This window comes from Hyla sarda, chromosome 2 (assembly GCF_029499605.1).
Source record: "Hyla sarda isolate aHylSar1 chromosome 2, aHylSar1.hap1, whole genome shotgun sequence".
Classification (NCBI taxonomy): Eukaryota; Metazoa; Chordata; class Amphibia; order Anura; family Hylidae; genus Hyla; species Hyla sarda.
Window position 1 is genome coordinate 224,627,258 of NC_079190.1, and position 23,487 is coordinate 224,650,744.

At 39.3% G+C, this 23,487-nt stretch overlaps 1 protein-coding gene across 8 annotated transcripts in view; it reads left to right on the forward strand.

Annotated features, from left to right (window-relative positions):
• The window catches only part of AUTS2 (activator of transcription and developmental regulator AUTS2), a 1,469,010-nt gene that overhangs the window by 1,427,452 nt on the left and 18,071 nt on the right, over positions 1-23,487 (forward strand). For 4 of the 8 annotated variants that reach the window (XM_056556466.1, XM_056556463.1, XM_056556469.1 and 1 more), the window contains 6 exons: positions 2,186-2,663; positions 3,199-3,452; positions 3,677-3,918; positions 7,032-7,076; positions 13,238-13,333; positions 16,121-16,192. In XM_056556466.1, coding sequence (XP_056412441.1) covers positions 2,186-2,663; positions 3,199-3,452; positions 3,677-3,918; positions 7,032-7,076; positions 13,238-13,333; positions 16,121-16,192 — 1,187 coding nt within the window. The remainder of the gene's footprint in view (positions 1-2,185; positions 2,664-3,198; positions 3,453-3,676; positions 3,919-7,031; positions 7,077-13,237; positions 13,334-16,120; positions 16,193-23,487) is intronic. The other 4 variants (XM_056556468.1, XM_056556465.1, XM_056556464.1 and 1 more) reach the window with 3 other exon arrangements.

A 23,487-nucleotide genomic window follows, 5' to 3' on the forward strand; every position in this document is an offset into this window, starting at 1 on the left:
GAGCTTTGGGAACACAACGGCTTCTGCTCATATTAGGTTTTTGACTGCCTCTTAATATTTTCAGCTATTTGATGGAAATGTTTTGTTTTGTGCCTTTGTAACACTGCTATTTACTGTCCCTCACAACTGAATACATTTGGTTTGTTGTTGTTTTCTTTTAACTTGATAATCCCTTTATGGTGTGACTTAACAATATGTGCTGCAGAAGCTATATTTACATTAGAGCAGCAGAAAGTGACAATTTGCCCGCCCCCCCCCCCCCCTAGTGATGTTGATGTAGTTAGTTTTAGTTGTTCCAAGTGAGATCCCCTATTGTGTTATATTCTAATGATGGAACTTCAGTGCTCTAGAAAGGCAGCTTCACAACCATAGAATCCCACTACTCCACTTTTTCTGTAAAATCTATTTGCAAGCTTTAAAAGTGCGCCAGAAGCCAGGGAATAATCTGTAAAAAATGTCAACTAAAACTAATGTTGATACACTGGGCCTAATTTACTAAGAGTGTCAGGTTTTTACTAGTGGGAAAAGTTGATTCAGACTTGCAGGATTCCTCTCTATTTACTATTTGGAAAAGTCGGGAACATTTTCTGACCAGCTTTTTCTAGATCGATATTTCCAGCCATTTATCCACAGGATTTTCTGTGAATTCAATAGTTAATTGGTCGGGTTGCGAATCCACACCCCTTTTTGGGTAGACCATGCCCCCTTTGTGCCAGACCACACCCCCTTTTGGCTTTTCACAGTGCAGTGTCACGTTTGTCAGATTTTCCAGGCGCACACTGTCGCATACTGGCGCAGACTGGTGCAGACATGTCTCAGACACTCTGCACCAAAATAACCAGACAAAAACTGGTCGGTTTCAGCTTAGTAAATGAGGCCCACTGAGTTGTAAGAAGGAGCTGCTTATAACTTTTCCCCAATAACAGAATTGTTGAACTCAACATTGTCTCATTGTCACAATATACTGAGTGTGCCAATTGTGGTCCTAGACTAAGGAACATCTATATCCAACATAATTGTTCTGCTATGACCCCATCAACCACCTGATATAGGGACATAATATGTCAGATGGGTTGAATGGGTTGATCAAGGTAGACATGTGCCTAAATTGGTTCACTATAAGCTTCCTGCAGATCACAGGAACCTGTGTCTTAACAGAGAAAATAGGCTGCCATATACAGTGCCCTACTAACAATGTAGTTTATTGGAGCGTTTAGTAGGTCACTAGCTAGTCAATATGAGATGCAATTAATTTGTGTCATTTAACATAAGCTGAGTGTTGTTATGATTTTTTAGTAATATTTATGCCATTATTGGAAATGTATCGGGGTATTGACATCTTGTTGTAGGAAGCCAGTACAGAGGTCTGGTATTGTTTACATTGTTTTGGGGGATGCTATTTAATAGAATAAATACTATTCCCTTTTTCATCATTAGTATGCAGTCAGCATGCTTTTCTTTGTTATTTTTAGCCAATTTTAGTTTATTTTTATTTAACTTAATTTTATAGGGTGATGGGAGCTGGATATCCAATATAACTTTTGTAATCTTTTTTAAAAAATACTTTAAATGTATAAACAACACATTTTTTTGCAGTTAGGTAATGAGAGTATTTTACAAACCATGTCTACAGCAGAACATAAATATACTGTATCTTAGGTAAAGTGAGCCAAGTTTATGAAAATTTACCTTTTTAGAGATAAGGCGCAATCTCTTTTCATTTTCCTGTGACAAGTATTCAAAACAAATAATTCAGTGTTTTTATTCATGCTTCTATTCTATCTGCTTCGACACATCTAGCTTATTTTATGTGCATATTCTAGCAATTACAGAACAACATTTGGGGCAACCCATAAGAATAGCTACAAAGGTATTTTAGTGAGTGTATATAAAGACCACATCTGCTCTGTATTGCAGTATGCTTGAAACTCTGCTTTACTTATTAACATCTGGTCTTGGATAGGTAATGAGGCTCACAATGTGATATGTTACCTGTGGTTACCTTCATTGCAAGGATGTGAGCTCATTTCCAAAGCTCCACAGTAAAATTACATTATTTATGCATAAAATTATGTTTCTGCAGTTATAGCAATTTCATTATCTCTGGCTGGTTTCAGGTTCTGCTTGATATTTTTTACATTACATCATTTATATGTCACAAACATATGCCTACTTTTTATTGCAGATACAGAACTGGGTGTCAGTTTACTGACAACAAACAAATGCAAAGATGGTTCATGTCCAGTTCCACCAAAAGTGTCGGGACTAGAGAGAAGTCAAGAGAAGAGTCAAGAGAGCACTGCTGAGCTACAATTTGAGACTACAGCGTGCAAAGAACTAGGACCACCATCACTACCTACCATTCAACCTGAACTAGAGCCACAGCCAGTGCTGTTATCTTCTCCAGGACCAATTGTGATTTCTCAATCAGAGACACCTACACAGACACAGCCTGAGCCTCCTCAGCTTCCTCATGTTGCAGTAGAGCAAGAATCTCGATTGCCACCTCAACCACAAGTGCAGCTGCCACCAAACGCTCAGCCTCCCCCTCAACCAACTATTCATCCAAGCCCACCAGTAGTGCAAACACGACCTCCTTCCCAATCATTGCAGCAAACATTGTGCAACTACAATAGCAGCAGCTTGAGTGTGAACAGTATAAGGTTGGTTAAAAGATGACATTTTCTCTTTCACACAATATTTCTCAATATCATTTTAAGTCTATTTGACCCTATGTCAATTGATGTAATCTTAAATAAATAAATAAAAGCAGTATAGATAAGAGGTGGAACAGACAACTGTATGAATAAAAACATAGACCATAACATTCATGCAGTTGTCTGGACACTTTTTAGAACAAATGCAACAAGAACAACTTTGAAAAATATTAGAATTTAGCTACAGTGACAAACTAAGGATGTAATATTGACACTATTTGGTGGTGACAATAATACTAATATTATATATGCATACAAAGTAATAAAAATATTGTAATGCATAAAACACGGCACATATTTTGAAACTTCTAAATCATTTGTCAGAGTTGCCTGTATGGCAATTCACCTTTTATAGGTTAAACCGTATCTGTATGTATTGTAGTAAATATCCTACACATAACTTTTTGCTGACTTGTATAAACAAGTAGGTGAAAGTGACAATTGCCCAATTCTTCTAAAAATTCTATCTTTCTTTCTACAGCAGCAGCAGAAGCAGCACTCCTGCCAAAAGTCAAGTGCCACCCTCTCATTTAACTCACCATCCATCACCTTCTCCATATTCCCTATCTTTACCAAACCACAGTCCCCTGCATAGCTTTACTCCAACCATCCAACCTCCTGCTCACCAGCACCACCCAAATATGTTTGCCCCACCTGCTGCTTTACCTCCTCCACCTCCACTGACTTCAGGGACCCTTCCAGTACCAGGACATCCAGCAAACAGCACTTACTCAGGTAATGATAACGTTATAGGCAGTAAGAAATATTTACTCTTTAATTTTTAGCAAATCTACCCTAGTAACCATGTAGAAATTGTATGTTAAAAGTTAAAGAGGAATTCTAGTGAGAATATTTAAATGTAAACGTTCTCTCTAGAATACCCATTTAATAAAGCATAATTTTGATTTCCTATGTTGTTAAAATTATATTTCCAAAATGTTTTCTTACCCTTTTTGCAGAGCAAGATCTTCTCAGACAAGAGCTAAACACTCGCTTTTTGGCTTCGCAAAGTGCCGATCGTGGGGCATCTTTAGGGCCGCCGCCATATCTGAGGACAGAGTTCCACCAACACCAGCATCAGCACCAGCACACGCATCAGCACACACACCAGCACACCTTCACACCTTTCCCGCACGCCATCCCGCCTACTGCAATTATGCCGACTCCAGCACCGCCCATGGTGCGTACCCCAGGCAGAAATGTGAGGATAAGTAGAACACAACTATATTCATTGTTAGTCTGGTTGTTGCTCAAATAACAGGTCTTTTTCAGGTCTAAATTCTATCTCTCATTACAGGTTCTTAAGTTGTATTTTTATTATTTTTTCCCAAAAATGACTGCTCATATGCTATCCTTCATTTCATTTACTTCAGCCAAAAAACAGCAAAATGACCAACAAAGTACCCGAGCAGTGTAGTAGTTTATAAAAGCAGTCATCTTTATTATATATCTTTTTGGGAATTGTGTAAAAACACATAAAATATTGTGGCTGATCATTAATGTTCCTTGCCAACAATCCATGAAAATATAGTAGCTTGCAATTGCTAGCTTCTATATAAATAATATAATTTGGAATAAATTATAGTTGTATAAGGAGAGAATAAAACAACATGTTTTATAGGCATCATTTATCAAACTCTCCTGAATGCTGAACCAGAGATCTGTATTAGATTTATACCGCATCACAAGAAAAGCTATTGCGAAGGGAATCTGATGATTCACATTTTCAGCTATTTGGATCTTATTAGCAGTTGCGCTATGCTTCTTCTTTTTTTTATTTTTTTTTATATAGCTTACCCAGTATTTAACCTGTGCACCTAAAGAAAAGTAGTAAATTATTATGAAATTTGGGTTCTAGAACTAATGTAACTAATATTATTATCTAAAACTTCAAATAGTATCATGTTTTGGTCTTCCTTCATGTACTGAGCTGAGGATATTTATTTGGTAGAGCTAGTTTTAACCCTGTTTAAGAGTACATGTGGTCAGTCCAAAAAAAGTATGTTTTATATAATTTTGTACTCTCAGGTGACCGAATTCCGACACTGCGGGAGAGATTTATCAAAACCTGTCCAGGGGAAAAGTTGCTGAGTTGCCCATAGCAACCAATCAGATCGCTTCTTTCATTTTTCAGAGGCCCTTTTCAGAAATGAAAGAAACAATCTATTTGGTTGCTATGGGCAACTCAGCAACTTTTCCTCTGGACAGATTTGTCTACCTTCTTGCTATACCCTCCCTCCTATACCTGAGAAATATGATTTTTTTTATTATTTATTACCTGTACTTCTCCCTTAACCTTAAACAGTCAGAAGGACAAGAAGAACCCTATATAAAAAGTTATCAATGCTAGTTTAAGTGTGTGTGTACATCAACATGAGGCTAAGGGGGTGTGGATATGATCCTAACGACCCTATGTTAGCATAGCATTCACGCATTCACACCCCATTTTGCAATAAGATTTTGCTCCTTTTGATAATTCAGGGAAAGGTACAGATACTGTAGTCAACCAAGTATATTCTGGGAACATGGTGAAGGGAGTAAAGCAAGAAAGTAAGAACAACATTGTACTGAGAGCATATAAGGCTAAAAAATGATTTAAAAAAAGTCTTTATTTTGTACTGACCTCATGCCTTCTGTAAGCTTCAAGGCCTGGATGTGACTGCAAGGCCTGGAAGTACATTAAGGGTGTTTTTCAGTGTTCCTTAGCTTTCAGCCCCCTAGGTTTGCACCTGACAGATAAAATTAGATAACATCAACCAAATTATTATAATCAGCAGTAACATAGCAGAGAACACCTAGCTGCCTAACCCGCAGATTTTTTCCCCAACTGTCTAATGTGTATGGGGCCTGCAGATTTCCAGGCAACTGCAGATGTAAAAGAATTTGTTTCACCTGGAGATAAGACACTTCCATAGATGTCTGGTAGTGGTTTGTTTTACTATCTATACAAGCCTGGCAATGTTTATGGGGTGGTAGTTATCGGGAATATTTCATTTGAAAGCTGCCTTATGTGTATGACCAGATTTTCTAATAATGCCTGCTAAGCCATTTCTGTATATTTTTTTTTTTTTTATATTTTCGTTTTTTAACATTTTAGTTTAGGGACAGCAATGGCCACCCTACACTTTAATACATTTGTGAAATATGTATGTTGCTACAATAAATAAACAAGAATCATTTGGTATTTCCAGTATCTTTGACTCAATAAAGTTAAAGGGGTACTCCTCCCCAAACATCCTGTCCCCTATCCAAAGAATAGGGGATAAGATGTCTCATTGCAGGGGTGCCACCGCTGGGGACCTCTGCAATCTTGGCTGTGGCACCCTAGACATCCTGTGCATGGAGCAAACTTTGCTCTGTGCCAGATTACTGGCGATGCAGGGCTGAGGGCTGAGGCTTGTGACATCACGGTCATCCCCTACCCGTGGCGTCCTGGCCATGCCGCCTCAATGCAAGTCTATGGGGGGGGGGGCGTGACGGCGCTGAACCCAACGCTCTAAACCATGGTGATATAATTCTGGTCAGTGAATCAGGCATCACCACAATCATATCACCTGTGAAAGACTAAGGAAATCCAGAAAACATGACCTGTTGGGGGCACTTGAGGACCGCATTTGGGAAACACTGCTCTAAATGAACATCAGGTGGAGCGCGGTGATGCAGCGGGACCCCTGCAATCAGACATCTTATCCCCTATCCAAAGATGTCTAGGGGTGGAGTACCCCTTTAAAGTCAAGCTTAATAATAAAAAAATGGCAGCATTTAACAGCTGACACCGAGATTGAAGGATCCCTTTGACAAGATCTCTGATACCATCCATAAATAGACAACAAGCTCTGTGGTGTGTGAACTGTTCTGCCTATAGAAGTGAAAATGTTAGAGACATATATAAATAAATACAAGGCTGTGCTTGGAACAACACCAGTAAACAGGTAATAAAGGAGATGCTCATTTTCCAACGCCATCCAATATTTCCTTACTAGACACCTCTTGGGTGACTGCAGCAGTCTCGCTGCAGTATTATAATGTTATCGTAGGGAAATGTATTTATAGGGATCATCTTTTATCATAAAAATAAAATACAAGGCAGCTATAAAGATGTCTTTGTGTACACAGCATTCAGCCCAGAATTTTATTTATCTCATAAAAGCATCAGGATGAAATGATAATAGATTCATGTAGGTTAAACAGCGTGCTTGTTCTCAATGCTCTGAACATGGGCTGCAGATAGGGCTCTTGGTCGTCAAAGAGTGTGATACGGTTATGATCTTTTCTGAGACACAGTAATAACCATTTGCTTTGATCCCTTTGCAGTTTGACAAATACCCTACAAAAGTTGACTCCTTCTACCGCCACAGTGTGAGTGTACAAGTGCTGTGTTCAAATGTTGGCTTCTCGCTTGTCTGTAGCATGCGCACACATCACCCCACAATAACCTACCAAGATTGCAATGCTTTCCCTAATCATTTTGGCCTGGAATTCCCAGCGCTTTCTCTCATATCAGCTTTAGCAATATACAAGCGTCATTCATGTGATTCATTTCTCCAAGAGATGCACTATCCTGTTTTTAATCAAAATTTGTCAGTGCTCATAAACTGTACAATAAGTCTTACAGTGAGAAAGATGACATACAGTTCGAGCTCGTTCCCACTGGGAAAGTAGTGATCAGCCAGGAATTTTAAATAGGGATTTCATGGGTGTTATAAAACCTACACGATAAAATGGAATTTATTCTGATCCAAATCAAATCATGTCTGCTGCACATGGAAAGTCTATAATCTAGCAAAGTATTTAGAATGATAAAGATTTCCAGAACCTGATATAATTCTTGTGTGCTGCAGACGCCAGAAAAAATGGAAACTCAGTTTATGACTCTGAGTTATTGGACAGACCCTACCAGTTAGAGGTGCCTTCTATATAAAGCTGTTTGTAGCACATAGTCTAAAGAATACATTAAAGGGCTCCTGTCACCTATGCAGAAGAGCACCATTTAAATGCTCTGGTAACCTTAAAATTTGGCATTGAAAAGTGTATGTAGATATATATATATATATATATATATATATATATATATATATATATACAGTTGCAAGAAAAAGTAAGTGAACCCTTTGGAATTCTATGGATTTCTGCACAAATTGGTCATAAAATGTGATCTGATCTTCATCTAAGTCACAACAATAGACAATTACAGTCTGATTAAACTAATAACACACAAATAATACATTTTTACCATGTTTTTATTGAACACACCATGTAAACATACACAGTGCAGGTGGAAAATGTATGTGAACCCTTGGATTTAATAACTGGTCGAACCTCCTTTGGCAGCAATAACTTCAACCAAACATTTCCTTTAGTTGCAGATCAGATGTGCACGGTCAGGAGTAATTTTTGACTATTCCTCTTTACAGAACAGTTTCAGTTTAGCAATATTCCTGGGATGTCTGGTGTGAATCACTTTCTTGAGGTAATGCCACAGCATCTCAATCAGGTTGAGGTCTGGACTCTGACTGGGCCAATGCAGAAGGCGTATTTTCTTCTGTTTAAGCTATTCTGTTGTTGATTTACTTCTATGGTTTGGGTTGTTGTCCTGTTGCAACACCCATCTTCTGTTGAGCTTCAGCCAGTGGGCAGATGACCTTAAGTTCTCCTGCAAAATGTCTTGATAACCTTGGGAATTCATTTTTCCTTCGATGATAGCAATCCGTTCAGATCCTGACGCAGCAAAGCAGCTCAAAACAATGATGCCCCCACCACCATACTTCACAGTTGGGATGAGGTTTTGATGTTGGTGTGCTGTGCCTCTTTTTCTCCATGCATAGTGTTGTGTGTTTCTTCCAAACAACTCAACTTTGGTTTCATCTGTCCACAGAATATTTTGCCGGTACTGCTGTGGAACATCCAGGTGCTCTTGTGCAAACTGTAAACATGCAGCAATGCTTTTTTTGGACAGCAGTGACTTCTTCTGTCGTATCCTCCCATGAAATCCATTCTTGTTTAATGTTTTACATATCATAGATTCACAGGGATGTTAGCATATGCCTTTTGTAAGTCTTTAGCAGACACTCTAGGATTCTTCTTCACCTCATTGACCAGTTTGCCCTGTGCTTTTGCAGTCATCTTTACAGGATGGCCACTCCTAGGGAGAGTAGCAGCAGTGCTGAACTTTCTCCATTTATAGACAATTTGTCTTACCATGGACTGATGAACAGCAAGGCTTCTGGAGATACTTTGATAACCCTTTACAGCTTTATGCAAGTCAACAATTCATAATTGTTGGTCTTCAGAGAGCTCTTTTGTGCGAGGCATCATTCACATTAGGCAATGCTACTTGTGAAAAGCAAACCCAGAACTGGTGGGTGTTTTTATAGGGCAGGGCAGCTGTACCCAAAACCTCCAATCTCATTGATTGGACTCCAGTTGGATGACATCTCACTCCAATTAGCTCTTGGAGATTTCATTAGTCTAGGGGTTCACATACTTTTTCCACCTGCACTGTGAATGTTTACATGGTGTATTCAATAAAAACATGGTAAGATTTAATTATTTGTGTGTTATTAGTGTAAGCAGACTGTAATTGTCTATTGTTGTGACTTAGATGAAGATCAGATCACATTTTATGACTAATTTGTGCATAAATCCATGTAATTCCAAAGGGTTCACATACTTTCTCTTGCAACTGTATATATAATGTACATGTCTTTGTGTTTCCAGCTATAAGTGACAACTAAAATTTGAACTTTATTTTATTACCCTAACTCACTTATATAAATAGAAATCAGAAAATGAAATGTCATGTCTTTATCAAGTTTTAAGCCCTCCTATTTTATACAAAGGCATACCTTGCCATATTTCATCAGATACTTTATTATGTGACTTACAGAGGAACCATACCGTCAAATACCAAGGGGGACATTTACTAACTGTGGCACTTTGATATGCTACACGTTAGTAAAGCTCCACCCATTTTTGGCCTTATAGCCTTCTTTATCCCTTCTTCATGCTCCCTTTGTGTACATGCATTTATTTTAATGAATGGCGATTAGGCTAAAAAAAAAAACATTTATGCAATAACATTATTGACATTTAGGCATCTGCGTCCCCGGTACAACTTAATAAATGTCCCCCCAAATACTTATGGCACTAAATGAATGGAACTGGAAGGATTTTTTTTTCCCCCAATGTACAGGTTCCATGTGCATGGTAAAGTTGTGTGCATGAGGTCTGAGGAGTTTAGGTCACCTTCATTGACACCTTAGGATGCCATTTAGTGAGCCATACTGAGGCCACTATTATACGCCCATCTATTTTTGTTTGCATCCTACTATGCCTTTTACTTAGATAAGTCTCATACTTTTCCCTAGGCTACTTTTACTAGTTATATAGACATGTTTCCAGTTATGGCATATTTCACCTGTCACCTTTATGAAGGTACAAATTACCGCAGAGGGACGGTTTTGTTTGCTACATTGCAACTAGAATGAAAAAAGTTCTGCCTCGATAAGATATCTACTTATTGTGACATTTATAGCTAATGTACTGTGCTTGCTGTGATATTTTGAGATCAAGAGCAATGCTGCTGCCTGAAAAATCATTTGAAAACCATTAATGTCACCTATGTTTGTGTTGGAAGCTGAAGGTGTGGAACAATTGAAAAAATGCCATGGCAATAGAAGCCAAACCGTATTATTTTGTACTCTGAAAATGATGTTATGCCAACTGTAGATATAGAATATACAGCACAGTTATTTTTTAATAAACCGGCAGGGCTGGTAGCTTTCAGCATAGTACAGTACTAGTTAAATAGGTTATCTGATTTAGAAAACCCATTTTCTCATTCCATATTTGAGGATTATGAGTTAATAATAGATAACGGGATCTTCAGTTGAGGTTCAAAGTGGAAGCATTTACTGTAAAAGATGTGTCTTGTTTTGCATTATAGAGACCCCCATTGATTTAATTGTGCACTGTGTAATGCTTAATTTCTCAGTTTAGGAAAACTAAACCATGACTGCCATGCTTTCCCATTACAGCTGATCATAGGGTGTCTCATCTGAGGCTGCATTCACACAACGTTTTTGCAATACAGTTACTTTATCAGGTTTTTGATGAAAAACTGATTCCTCAAAACCGGACTAAACTGTATCAAAATGTGTACAAATTTTAACCCATATACGGTTGAAAAAATGATGTCCGGTTGCATCCGTTTTTTAAGAAAAAAATGTATACGTTTTTAACTTTTAACTCCATTATGAATAGTTTATTTGTTTGATTGAAATTCCAAGAAAAAAAAAAAAAAACTGTGCAAAGTCAAAAACCGTATGGTGAAAACCAGATGGAACCATAAGCACATACAGTTCTGTTCAGTTCACATTGACTCCCATGTAAAAAAAAAATAAAAATACGTATACAGTTTTTCACCCGGACCAAAAACCATGGTAGACTACGGTTTTGGGTACAGGAAAAAAAACTGACAAAAGCGTACAGGATGCAAAACGGACACAACCAGATGCATCATTAGACATACGGTTTTCAATGGACAGTCAATGCATACATTTTCTATATGGTTCCATACCGTTTTCACATAGAAAACGTATACAGGAACTGTATTGCAAAAACGTGGTGTAAATGCACCCTTATTGTCCCCAAACCCTTCTTGTAGCACTTTTTACATTTTTATATTGCATAGTTAGGGCACTTTAAGTAGTCAGTTATCTAATCATTTTTGGTTTATATACCTGTAGCATACTTATTTTTCATATTTAATCCTTTGTGATGTTTTACTTGACATTGGTGTGATCTTGGAAAAAAAACTCTTGGCAAAACTGAGCAGGGGAATAACTGTGAAGGAGATCTCATGTGGCAATTCTATACATATAGTGATGGGTGTCAAAGGGGGAACTAACAAAACTCTCTACCTTGACCAGGGTATTTAGATACTGAGCTAGAACAATAAATAGTACATTTGTCTCAACTGCAGCGAAGTCTAACATCAGTAAATATGGAATAATCAGTTGATTCTTAGTCAGCTTATTTGGTGGTATTTTACAGAATACCACAACAGGTTTTTCTAATATTTGTGATAGATAGATAGATAGATAGATAGATAGTAGTTGTAAGATCTTTCTCTCTAGTTATAGTAATATTTGAATCCCAGATTTATGCATGCCCACTAAGACCCTGCACAAATCATAACTCAGTATTTCAGTCTTGCCATGAGTGTTTCTTTTAAAAGAGGTATTATTATGGAAATATATCCCTATCCATAGGATAGGAGATAACAAACTAGATACATTTTTCACAATGTTTGTAAGTCCCATACAGAATTAATGGAGCACTGGCTGGTCCACTCATTTAGAGGACATTTGTCTTCTCAGGATCGACAGAGATGCCATCGGTTTGACTCCATCCAATCCTCTAGTTATCCCCTATCCTGTGGAAAGTTAATAACTTTACATAATGACAATACCCCTTTAGATGTTTCTATACCAGATTTTTCAATGTTTTCAATATGTCTACTAAAACAATAACATAATAAAACTCATAAAAAATAACCAAAGATTCAAACATTTCTCTCTATTTCTGAAGTAATGTATGTGGGTATGCCATGGTAACATTTTTGGTCCATATTTTTCCTACTACACCAATTTTATCTGGTATAAGCCTGCAAAAGAACCTCATTAGCGTTTTGCATTCCTTGTAAGAGGCATACCAAGGAGCACTGTTTTTGAAATTTTATAGGTTTTCAGGTGTACATTTTCTTAGTGAGTACTAAATACTAATAGTCAAATAATACACACAATAATAGATAACTGTATTATAGGTTAATTTTTGGAAAATTACTAAGATTTATACATCTCATTTCCCGAAGCCAGACTTTTGATTTCTGTTTTCTATTTAAAGTGGATACAGATATGTTGGCTTGGGTCTCCTATTGTTTACCGAGTATAAGACCACACAGCTATGTCTGCTTATTAAATGGCCCATAGATTAGCATTAGCAGTGACAGCATAACCAGTAAAGCAGAGTAATGAAGTCATAAATGTGCATATTCTTTAATTTCTTACACAACACCATTAAACCTTTTAACAAAGTAATTGAGTTTTAATGGAGTGAAATCCTGGCACTCTTAAAGCTTCATTTTTTAATTAGCTTGCTATTTCCCTTGGACTTATTTGGCTTAACATCCCTCCTGCTTTTGATGTACTCTAAATTCTGAAACCACTTAGGCGTTCAATCCAATTTAATAATTCATAATTACAAAATCACCTTTTATTTTGGAATAAAGGAATTCATCAAGGGTATCGTTTCTGTGCTAATTAATGTTGAATGCCCTTAAAGTTCTCCTTTCCACATACATTAAACCACAACTGATTTGACAGTGAGAACCGATTATTCTACCCGCATCAATGTCTGCTTTTGGCTTTGTACTTGTGCTGTGGCTCTGTGTTGTGTACTTTATTGCCCCGTGCCTACGTTTTTCTTCTGTTCATTAACGGATCTTTGTTTTCTTGCAGTTATTTCATTCATTTCCTCCTGCTGTATCGGGTATTCCTCCCATGATCCCACCTACTGGCCCTTTTGGATCTCTTCAAGGGGCATTCCAGCCTAAGGTAAGACAATGTTGACTAAATTCATTTTTTGTATGGCATTTGACCACTGTCAGTGAAAAGCTTATTTATATGTTACTGCTTTAAATTGGGTTTAAATTGAACATTTAACAATGAACTGAAACACTGTTTGCACATTTGTGAAGTTTCATGGGATGGTATTTTCAGTTAGAAGTAATTGGCATGTGATCTTATTACAGAGATTCCAGCAACAGCTTTGGTCCACTTTTATGAAAATGTAACCCACACTGACATAGAAGGAGATAATGGCCCTCATTTACTATTGCAAACCCGACATGTTTTGTCGGGTTGTGCGCCAGATTCTGTTGCATTGGGCCACAAATTCTGTCTGCGCCAGATTTTGCGCCAGAATTGAAAAAACCCGACTTACTCACCATTTTGCTAAGAAAACCCGAAAAAGGGGTGTGACCGCCAGGAAAGGGGGCGTGGTCTCAGAAAAGGGGCGTGTTCCCGACATTTTCACAAAAACCCAACATATTTACTAAGGTTTCCACATAAAATGTGGTGGATATGATCTGAGGAAAACCCTACAGATCAGAGCATGTGTAAAAAAAAAAAAGCAAAATGTAGGGAAAGTGGAAAATGTAGGGAAACCTTAGTAAATACCGTGGAAAACAAATTGTAGGGAATTAAAACCCACAAAGAAACCTACACTCCACTCTTAGTAAATAAGGGCCAATAAGTTTAGCCTATGTCACAACCAATGTAGTTTCCCAAAGATTTCAGACGTAAAACACAATTGCTCTTCTCTGTAGTTTGTGTGGCGCCATACGTACTGTATGCATCTTTCTCAGTAAAAGAAGAGTAAATGGTGATGCTTAGCATCACCATTTACTCCTTGTGTCTTAGAATAGTAAGCAGTAATGCATAGTGCATATCTGCTTTCTGTAGGGGAGCAGGAGTCCCTGTTCCTCTGATTAGTTTCACTGGCATCACACGCTTGGACGTCATGAAAACAATATACTGAACAGGAGGTATACATGGTAAGAGTGTAAGTGTAAATGAAGATGCTTACAGCATCTTAACTTACCTCCTGGTGGCACACATTCACTAGACTAGGCCCACTGCACCCAGCCCATTTAAGGGGAACTAAACAGAATGCCTCAATGTTCAGTAAGAATGGAAGCAGGGGCATCTCACTTTGACAGGAGTCCTTTCTTTTAATTTGGACATATCTAAAATGAAGGGGGAATTTCAGAGAAAAATCTATTTTTGTGGGAAAGTGTTCCAGTCTTAAGCACTTTAGGGACTTGGCAATGCCTATTTAACTCTTTGCACCAAAGGAAAAAAATATATACATTTTCAGTTATAAAAGCACAGACAGGTATATATCAGTTATCATGTGTCTCCTTGCCCTAACAGCTATCTAACAGTCTCAATAGTTTGGAACAGAAATTGCAGCTGACAGATTCCCTTTAAATGCAAGAATATTCACAAAGTATGAAAAAATATGTTGTTTGTGATACTCTTACAACTAAACTGTACAATTATATCCATATATATCAGTTGCATAAACATGCTGCACTATGGCTGGCAAATGTTGTCAAATTTTAAGCCCATCGTACATTTTACTATATTCCATTTTTCCCTTTATTAGATATGCAACATATTTATTTTCTAAGGAAATCAAAATTTTCTCTATATGAATTGTGCCTTTGTTTCCCTACATCTGTTCCCTGGTGGCTTCTTCCATTATAGTGTAACACAACATCCTTTCCTGAAATGGCTTTTTATTAGCAGTTGCCCATCCGTACACTAATTACTTTTTTTCCTAATTGTTGAGTGCATTATAGCTCAAGTGGTTTCTTTTCTTTATGGCTCCGCCATAAGACAGTTAAGTGGCTCTGGAAGTATAATCTGCACTTGCAATCTAATACAGTTCTGACCCAAGGTCATTGTCACTGACTTAACCTGCTTATGTGATGTGATATTTGAAGTTGGTGTGCACCCTTAATGGTTCGTGAATGTAATAGCAGCCTGTTAAGCTCGGTGGTCAAAGTTCATCATAAATTATGCAGGATATGGGAAGGTATTGTTTTCTTCTTTATTTTAAAGTGTGGGCATGAAAAGGAACCAGCATACACATGTTTAATGATACATTAGTGGCCTGAATTGTAGCTATACAGACACTATTGACAGAGTGTTTTGTGTAGCAACTAACAAGATTAAAGTTCCATTTTATAAAGAGGGAAAATGAATGCCACTTAACCAGGGGAATATACAGCTAAGCATGCAATCTAGATGTAGTTTGCAGTACAGGGCAGAACAGAAGCAGAGCGTTCAACTGATAACTTTGTGGTAGCGCTAAAGAATCAGTGTGTAATTTCATCCAGGTTAGAGATGGGAGCATTTCTCATTATCACTGTCCCAAGGGGAATATTGTCTAAGACACTCAGCCTACTGACACTTGCAATAAAGAATTGTCAGTGACACTGGTCTACAACCTGTAGAATGGTAATGCTAACCTTTCTATATCCTGCTTTTTAGAAGAACAAGGTTTTATGTTACAACTTAAAGGTTGGCAAAAGGGTGACGACTGAAAAGCTTCATGTTAATATAGCCCCTCGTTTCTACTGCCGTACTTGATGATGTTTAGCTTCACTTTTCAAGGGAAGTCACAGGCCATTAGGCCTGAACTACCTTAAAATGAAAAAGAAACTGCCAGGCAGAGGGGCTTGTCAGACTCAAAGCTAAAGAGATACAAAGTAGCACAGAGAAGAAGACTATTTTGTCATGTCCAATTAATTTCAACCGTTTTCTCTTTCTCAGACTTCCAATCCTATTGATGTTGCAGCCAGACCTGGAACTGTCCCTCACACATTGTTGCAAAAGGACCCAAGGGTAAGTGGAAGCAGAACGACTCCAAGGTTCACAGTGTCACCATTATGTCAACTTGTTTCTAACCCTCCTGGGAGTGATAAATGTCCTTGTCACAAAAAGCTAGTCAATCTTACACCTTATGTTTTCTCTAGACTATGATGTAATTTTGTTGCTTAAGGGACATTTCCTTTTGCTATATGGAATCTCGAGTTGAAGTTTCTTTTCTTGGTCATTTTTATTGTCATTTTAGATAGCATTCCTGGTATTCGCTGCAGGACAAACTCATATTACTGAACCTGTCATATTAGTCCCAGTTTCATAATTCACTAGGGGATCCTACTGGCTGCTTGACATACCCAGATCTAATGTTACAATCCTGTTCAAAGGACAAGCATCCCTCTAAATATAGACCTTATCTTTGAGGATTGGTATGGGAAATAACCCAATACGGATGACAGACATTGAATTAGATTCACTAAAGAGATAAAACGGATCACGGAAAGTGCACACTAAATGTCTCTTGTAAGCTGGATGTCATTTACTATCAGACTCAGGGGGTTATTTTGGTGAATGGCATAGAAAATAAAGTTATTATGTAAATCCAGTTTACTGGTGAATTTCTTTTTGTGGTACCTACCAAATAATATTAACTAATAACTAGGCAAAGTTTTATGGTTGTTGGTTCTAAAGCTAAACTAGTTGCCTAAATCCAAAGATATATAAAGCCTGACTCCATGTGTTATTAAATTAGTAGGGTTGTCTTGACAGGATCCCCACTTAAAGGAGTATTCCAGCGCAAAATAATTTATCCCCTATCCAAAGGATAGGGGATAAGTTATTGATCTCTGGGGCCCCTGGGATCTCATGGACGGGCCACGGCAGTCTGCAGGAAGTGAAGTTTAGTCCCCAGCAAAAAGCCACGGCAGACACGCCCCCTCCATGTATCTCTATGGGGTACATAAAAGGGGCATGTCGGCCGTTGCGTCATGTGGGGATGGAACACCCCCTTTCCAGCATACTGCTACGGCCTCGTCCAGGAGATCCTGGGGGGGGGGGCCAGCGCTCGGACCCCTGGCGATCTATAGCTTAACCCCTATCCTTCGGATAGGGGATATTTTATATTGCACTACAGATCTCCTTTAAGACTGCCTTCTTTTGGGTTTACTTAAAGGAGAACAGTTATACAGAAAAACAAATTTCCTATCCAAAGGATAGGGAATTAGTTTTAGGTCACAGGAGGTCCGACCGCTAGGACCCCCATGATCTCCTGCACAGGACCTTGGCTTTCCTTGGGAACGGAGCATGTTAACCCCTGCACAAAGCGGTGGCTCAAATGCCCCCACCATGTATTTCCATGCATCTCCCATAGAGATCCCTTGGAGAGACGGGGTCCCTCGCAGGAGATCCTGAGGGGTCCCAGCAGTTGGACCACACGCAATCTAAGACTTATCCCTATCCTTTGGATAGAAGATACGTTTTTTTTTGCATAATAGTACTCCTTCAATTGTATGTTTATATTTCTTCAGTAGTGCACCTCTAGTTTAGAAGATGTTTTACTGACACTGAGAATGAATGAGCCTTCTGATTGTCATAGAATTTTTGTAGAATTTTACATATTTTGGCCTTTTGACTACGTTGCTAACTGTTACATTTTAGTCAATGGAAAAGAAGAAAACTAAGTTTAAAGGGCATCCCTATGTTGCGCAGATTAGCCTTGGCTCTTCCCTACTGACTCTTAAAGCAAACCTGTAATTTGCATTGCCCTGCATACCCCTCAAGCTGGCATTCTTCTTCAGCCTGGGGAATATATGCCATGCCAGCATGTCACTTGCCAGCACTAGCCATCTTAGGAGCACACTCTCCTTTCTAAGTTCTTCCTCCCTGTTATCATATGTTTCACATAAAGAAGAGCTGTAGAAACACTGCTGTCGAAGAGTGGACAATTGGATTGCCAGCCTCACTCCTACTTTCTGCATTCCCTTCTGACTAATGGTTAGCTGGAGATGAAAGGCAGTTGACTACAATAGGTGGACAGCATTTTTTCTGGGAGAACCCTAGCATTAAAAAACATTGCATTGGTTCTCTGGCAAAAATAGGCAAATTGGTTAATTAAAGCACATTACAAAAACACATAATTATTACAAATTTATCAAAAAGACGAGGGAAGGATGCCCACTTTCTTATGTAATAAAAGTGTTTATGATCATACCTACTCACTACTCTGGAATTATCTCACCAAATAATGAAAATATGGCCTATAAAGGGGACCTTGTATAGCCAGCTTTAAACCATTCCGCAAGTGTATAAAATAGTACTAGTAGTAGTAATAATAATAATAATAATAATAATAAAACATTTGAAGACAGTGACATTTATTCATTGGGAAATGTTTAACAGGAATCTGCTAAAGACACATTAGTTTTAAAAATTACTAAGATGATTTATCTCACAGGATGGACTGCAGCAAAATGTTGTGGTTTGTTTGTTTCCCTTTTGTCAGCTGTCAGAAACCCAAAAGTCAGGCCTGTCACTTGCCATTAGATCAAAACCCCAAGATGTCACGCTATGTTAAGACTATCACACGTGAAGAAAGTTGATGTAAGTTCTTTTGAAGGACATAATGAGATGCAATACAGTACATGCTTTGTTGCGAGCTACTTCTAGAAATCATGTAAAGAAATGCAATTGAAATACATATATATTTAGGATGATAGTATATGCCATATAAGAAAACTGAGCAAGTACCATGGGCAGCATTCTTTACAGTGGCAACTAAATTAGTTTAAACATTTCTTAATTTGCTTCAATTCAAAAATACTCGCTTAAATGTAGCATTGTCCATTTGCTCTATATCTAAACATGGCATAGCTTTCCTAGCAAAATCAGCTGTTTCCTGGGTATGCTTGGGGGTGCATTCTAAAAGAGGCTGCTTGTCAGTAACTTTATTACATTAATGTAACCTGTCAGGAGCTGGTCAAACATGTGGACAGTCCCCAAGGGCTCATGGACAAAGAAGGCCAAAACCCTCTTTGTTCAAGCCCATTTTAAAGTCTTTGGGCAGATTTACTATGGCAAATGCATCTGAATTCTGGTGCAATTTGTGTAAAAAAAACTGGTTTCCAGCTGTTGTACCAAATTTCTTATTTGTTTTACACACTTTTGTGCCTTGCTTTGACTAGAGCAGGTGTGGTTTCATTTAACCCCTTAAGGACCCAGACATTTTACACCTTAGGACCCGGCCATTTTTTGCCCATCTGACCACTGTCACTTTAAACATTAATAACTCTGGAATGCTTTTACTTATCTTTCTGATTCCAAGATAGTTTTTTCGTGACATATTCTATTTTACAATAGTGGTAAAATTTTGTCGATACTTGCATCCTTTCTTGGTGAAAAATCCCCAAATTTGATGAAAAATTTGAAAATTTTGCATTTTTCCAACTTTGAAGCTCTCTGCTTGTAAGGAAAAAGGATATTCCAAATAACTTTTATTCACATATACAATATGTCTGCTTTATGTTTGCATCATAAAATGTAGGGGTTTTTATTTTTGTAAGACACCAGAGGGCTTCAAAGTTCAGCATCAATTTTCCAATTTTCCACAAAATTTCCAAACTCACAATTTTTCAGGGACCAGTTCAGGTTTGAAGGGGATTTGAAGGGTCTTTATCTTAGAAATACCCCACAAATGACCCCATTATAAAAACTGCACCCCCCAAAGTATTCAAAATGACATTCAGTCAGCGTTTTAACCCTTTAAGTGTTCCACAGGAATAGCAGCAAAGTGAAGGAGAAAATTCACAATCTTAATTTTTTACACTTGCATGTTCTTGTAGACCCAATTTTTGAATTTTTACAAGGGGTAAAAGGAGAAAAATTATACTTATATTTGTAGCCCAATTTCTTTCGAGTAAGCACATACCTCATATGTCTATGTAAAGTGTTCAGAGGGCGCAGTAGAGGGCTCAGAAGCGAAGGAGCGACATGGGGATTTTGGAGAGTACGTTTTTCTGAAATGGTTTTTGGGGGGCATGTTGCATTTAGGAAGCCCTTATGGTGCCAGAACAGCAAAAAAAAAACACATGGCATACCATTTTGGAAACTAGACCCCTTGAGGAACGTAACAAGGAATAAAGTGAGCCTTAATACCCCACAGGTGTTTCATGACTTTTGCATATGTAAAACATTTTTAAAAATGTTTCACTAAAATGTGTGTTTACCCCCCAAATTTCACATTTTTGCTCAGAAGAGAAGGAGTCATATTTGGCTTTTTGAGAGCAAATTTTGCTCGGGGGCATGTCGCATTTAGGAAGCCCCTATAGTGACAGGACAGCAAAAAAGACCCACATGGCATACCATTTTGGAAACTAGACCCCTTGAGGAACGTATAACAAGGGGTACAGTGAGCATTTATCCCCCACTGGTGTCTGTCAGATCTTTGGAACAGTGGACTGTACGGAATTTTTAATTTGCACAGCCCACTGTTCCAAAGATCTGTCAGACATCAGTGGGGGGTAAATTCTCATTGCACCCCTCATTACATTCCGTGAGGGGTGTTGTTTCCAAAATGGGGTCACATGTAGGGTTTTGTTTTTTTTGCGTTTGTCAAAACCGCTGTAACAATCAGCCACCCTTGTGCAAATCACCTCAAATGTACATGGTGCACTCTCCCTTCTGGGCCTTGTTGTGCGCCCCCAAAGCACTTTGCGCCCACATATGGGGTATCTCCGTAGTCGGGAGAAATTGCATTACACATTTTGGGGAGCTATTTTCCCTTTTACCTCTTGTCAAAATGAAAAGTATAGGGCAACACCAGCATGTTAGTGTAAAAAAAAAAATTTTTTACACTAACATGCTGGTGTAGACCCCAACTTCACCTTTTCATAAGGGGTTAAAGGAGAAAAAGCCCCCCAAAATTTGTTAGGCAATTTCTCCCGAGTACGGCGATACCCCATATGTGGCCCTAAACTGTTGCCTTGAAATACGACAGGGCTCCAAAGTGAGATCGCCATGTGCATTTGAGGCCTGAATTAGGGATTTGCACAGGGGTGGACATGGGGGTATTCTACGCCAGTGATTCCCAAACAGGGTGCCTCCAGCTGTTGCAAAACTCCCAGCATGCTTGGACAGTCAACGGCTGTCTGGCATTACTGGGAGTTGTTGTTTTGCAACAGTTGGAGGCTCCATTTTGGAAACAGTGGCGTACCAAGTATTTTTCATTTTTATTGGGGAGGGGAGGGGGGCTGTGTAGGGGTATGTGTATATGTAGTGTTTTTTTTACTTTTTATTTTATTTTGTGTTAGTGTAGTGTAATGTTTTTAGGGTACAGTCACACGGGCGGGGGATTACAGCGAGTTTCCCGCTGCGAGTTTGAGCTGCCGCACAAAATTTGCTGCATCGTAAACTTGCAGCCTGATACTCACTGTAAGCCCCCTGCCCATGTGAGTGTACCCTGAATCTCCAGCTGTTGCAAAACTACAACTCCCAGCATGCACAGTCTATCAGTGCATGCTGGTAGTTATAGTTTTGCAACAGCTGGAGGCACACGGGTTGGGAAACACTGAGTTAGGAAACAGACAATGTTTCCCAACCAGTGTGCCTCCAATTGTTGCAAAACCACAACTCCCAAACATTCTTAGGCATGCTGGAAGTAGTAGTTCGGCAACATCTTTAGAGCCAGATGTTGCCGAACTACAACTCCCAGCATGCTTGGAGTTGTAGTTTTGCAACATCTGGAGGACTACAGTTTGCAGACCACTAATACAGTGGTTCCCAATCTGTGCCCTTCCAGATGTTGCAAAACCACAACTCCCAATATGCCAAAACTGTCCAGGCATGCTGGGAGTTGTAGTTCTGCAACATCTGAAGGGCCAGATGTTACAGTACTACAACTCCCAGCATGCCTGGACAGTAAGGGCATACTGAGGATGTGTAGTTTTGCAACATCTGGAAGGGCACAGTGGTCTCCAAACTGTGGACCTCCAGATGTTGCAAAACTGCAACTCCCAGCATGCCCAGATGCCAAGGGCTGTCTGGGCATGCTGGGAGTTGTAGTGTAAGGGGACCAGATGGAGCAGTCCAGATCACTTTACGGCGGTCTGGACTGCTGCAAAGGTCCCACGCCGCCGCCGAAGGTCCACTCACCTGTCCCCACCCCCGCCGTCTCCACCGCCAGGATCCGGGTCTTCAGGGACGAGGTAAGTACCGGGGCCTGGCCCCAGCACTCCCACGTCCCCTGCCGCTTCCTCCGGTCTTCCTTCCGTTCTCTCCGGACTTCCAGGGGCCGGGCAGGAGGAAGTAACCGCCCCCCCCCTGCGATTGGTCGGTTAGCTAACCGACGGATCGCAGGGGATAGGAGGAGGTGGCAGGCTTGCCACCTCGCTCCTATACTTCAGCATGATCCTGGCTGTCTGTGACAACCGGGATCATGCAAAATTACCGGGCGGTTGGGTCCCAGAGACCCGATCAGCCCAGTATCGCCGCAGATCACAGTGGCGATTTCCCTTGCGATTTGCGACGATTGCCGACATGGGGGGCCTACATGGCCCCCCTCGGCGTTTGCCCTGGATGCCTACTGAAGCATTTCAGCAGGCATCCGCTTCCGATCTCTGCCCAGCGCGCGGCAGGGACCGTAAAACGCCAGGACGTACGGGGACGTCCTGGGTCCTTAAAGCCCAGGGTGCGGGCACGTCCCCGTATGTCCTGGGTCCTTAAGGGGTTAAAGGGGTTATCCAGGAAAAAACTTTTTTTTATATATATCAACTGGCTCCAGAAAGTTAAACAGATTTGTAAATTACTTCTATTAAAAAATCTTAATCTTTTCAGTACTTATGAGCTTCTAAAGTTAAGGTTGTTCTTTTCTGTCTAAGTACTCTCTGATGACACGTGTCTCGGTAACCGCCCAGCTTAGAAGAGGTTTGCTATGGGGATTTGCTTCTAAACTGGGCGGATCCCGAGACACGTGTCATCAGAGAGCACTTAGACAGAAATGAACAACCTTAACTTCAGAAGGTCATAAGTACTGAAAGGATTAAGATTTTTTAATAGAAGTAATTTACAAATCTGTTTAACTTTCTGGAGGCAGTGGATATATAAAAAAAAAAGTTTTTCCTGGATAACCCCTTTAATTGTTGTGGGTTTTTAGTTTCACCTTTTATTAGTGACTTTTTAAAATTATATCAAATTTTGGTGTGCAATCTCATTTCATTCAACATGTGGTGTACAAATCCGCAACGCAAAAAAGTACATTAGAAAAAGCCCCAAATTCATCATACGCTGTGTGTGACAATTTGATGGATTTGATATATTTTAGGGTG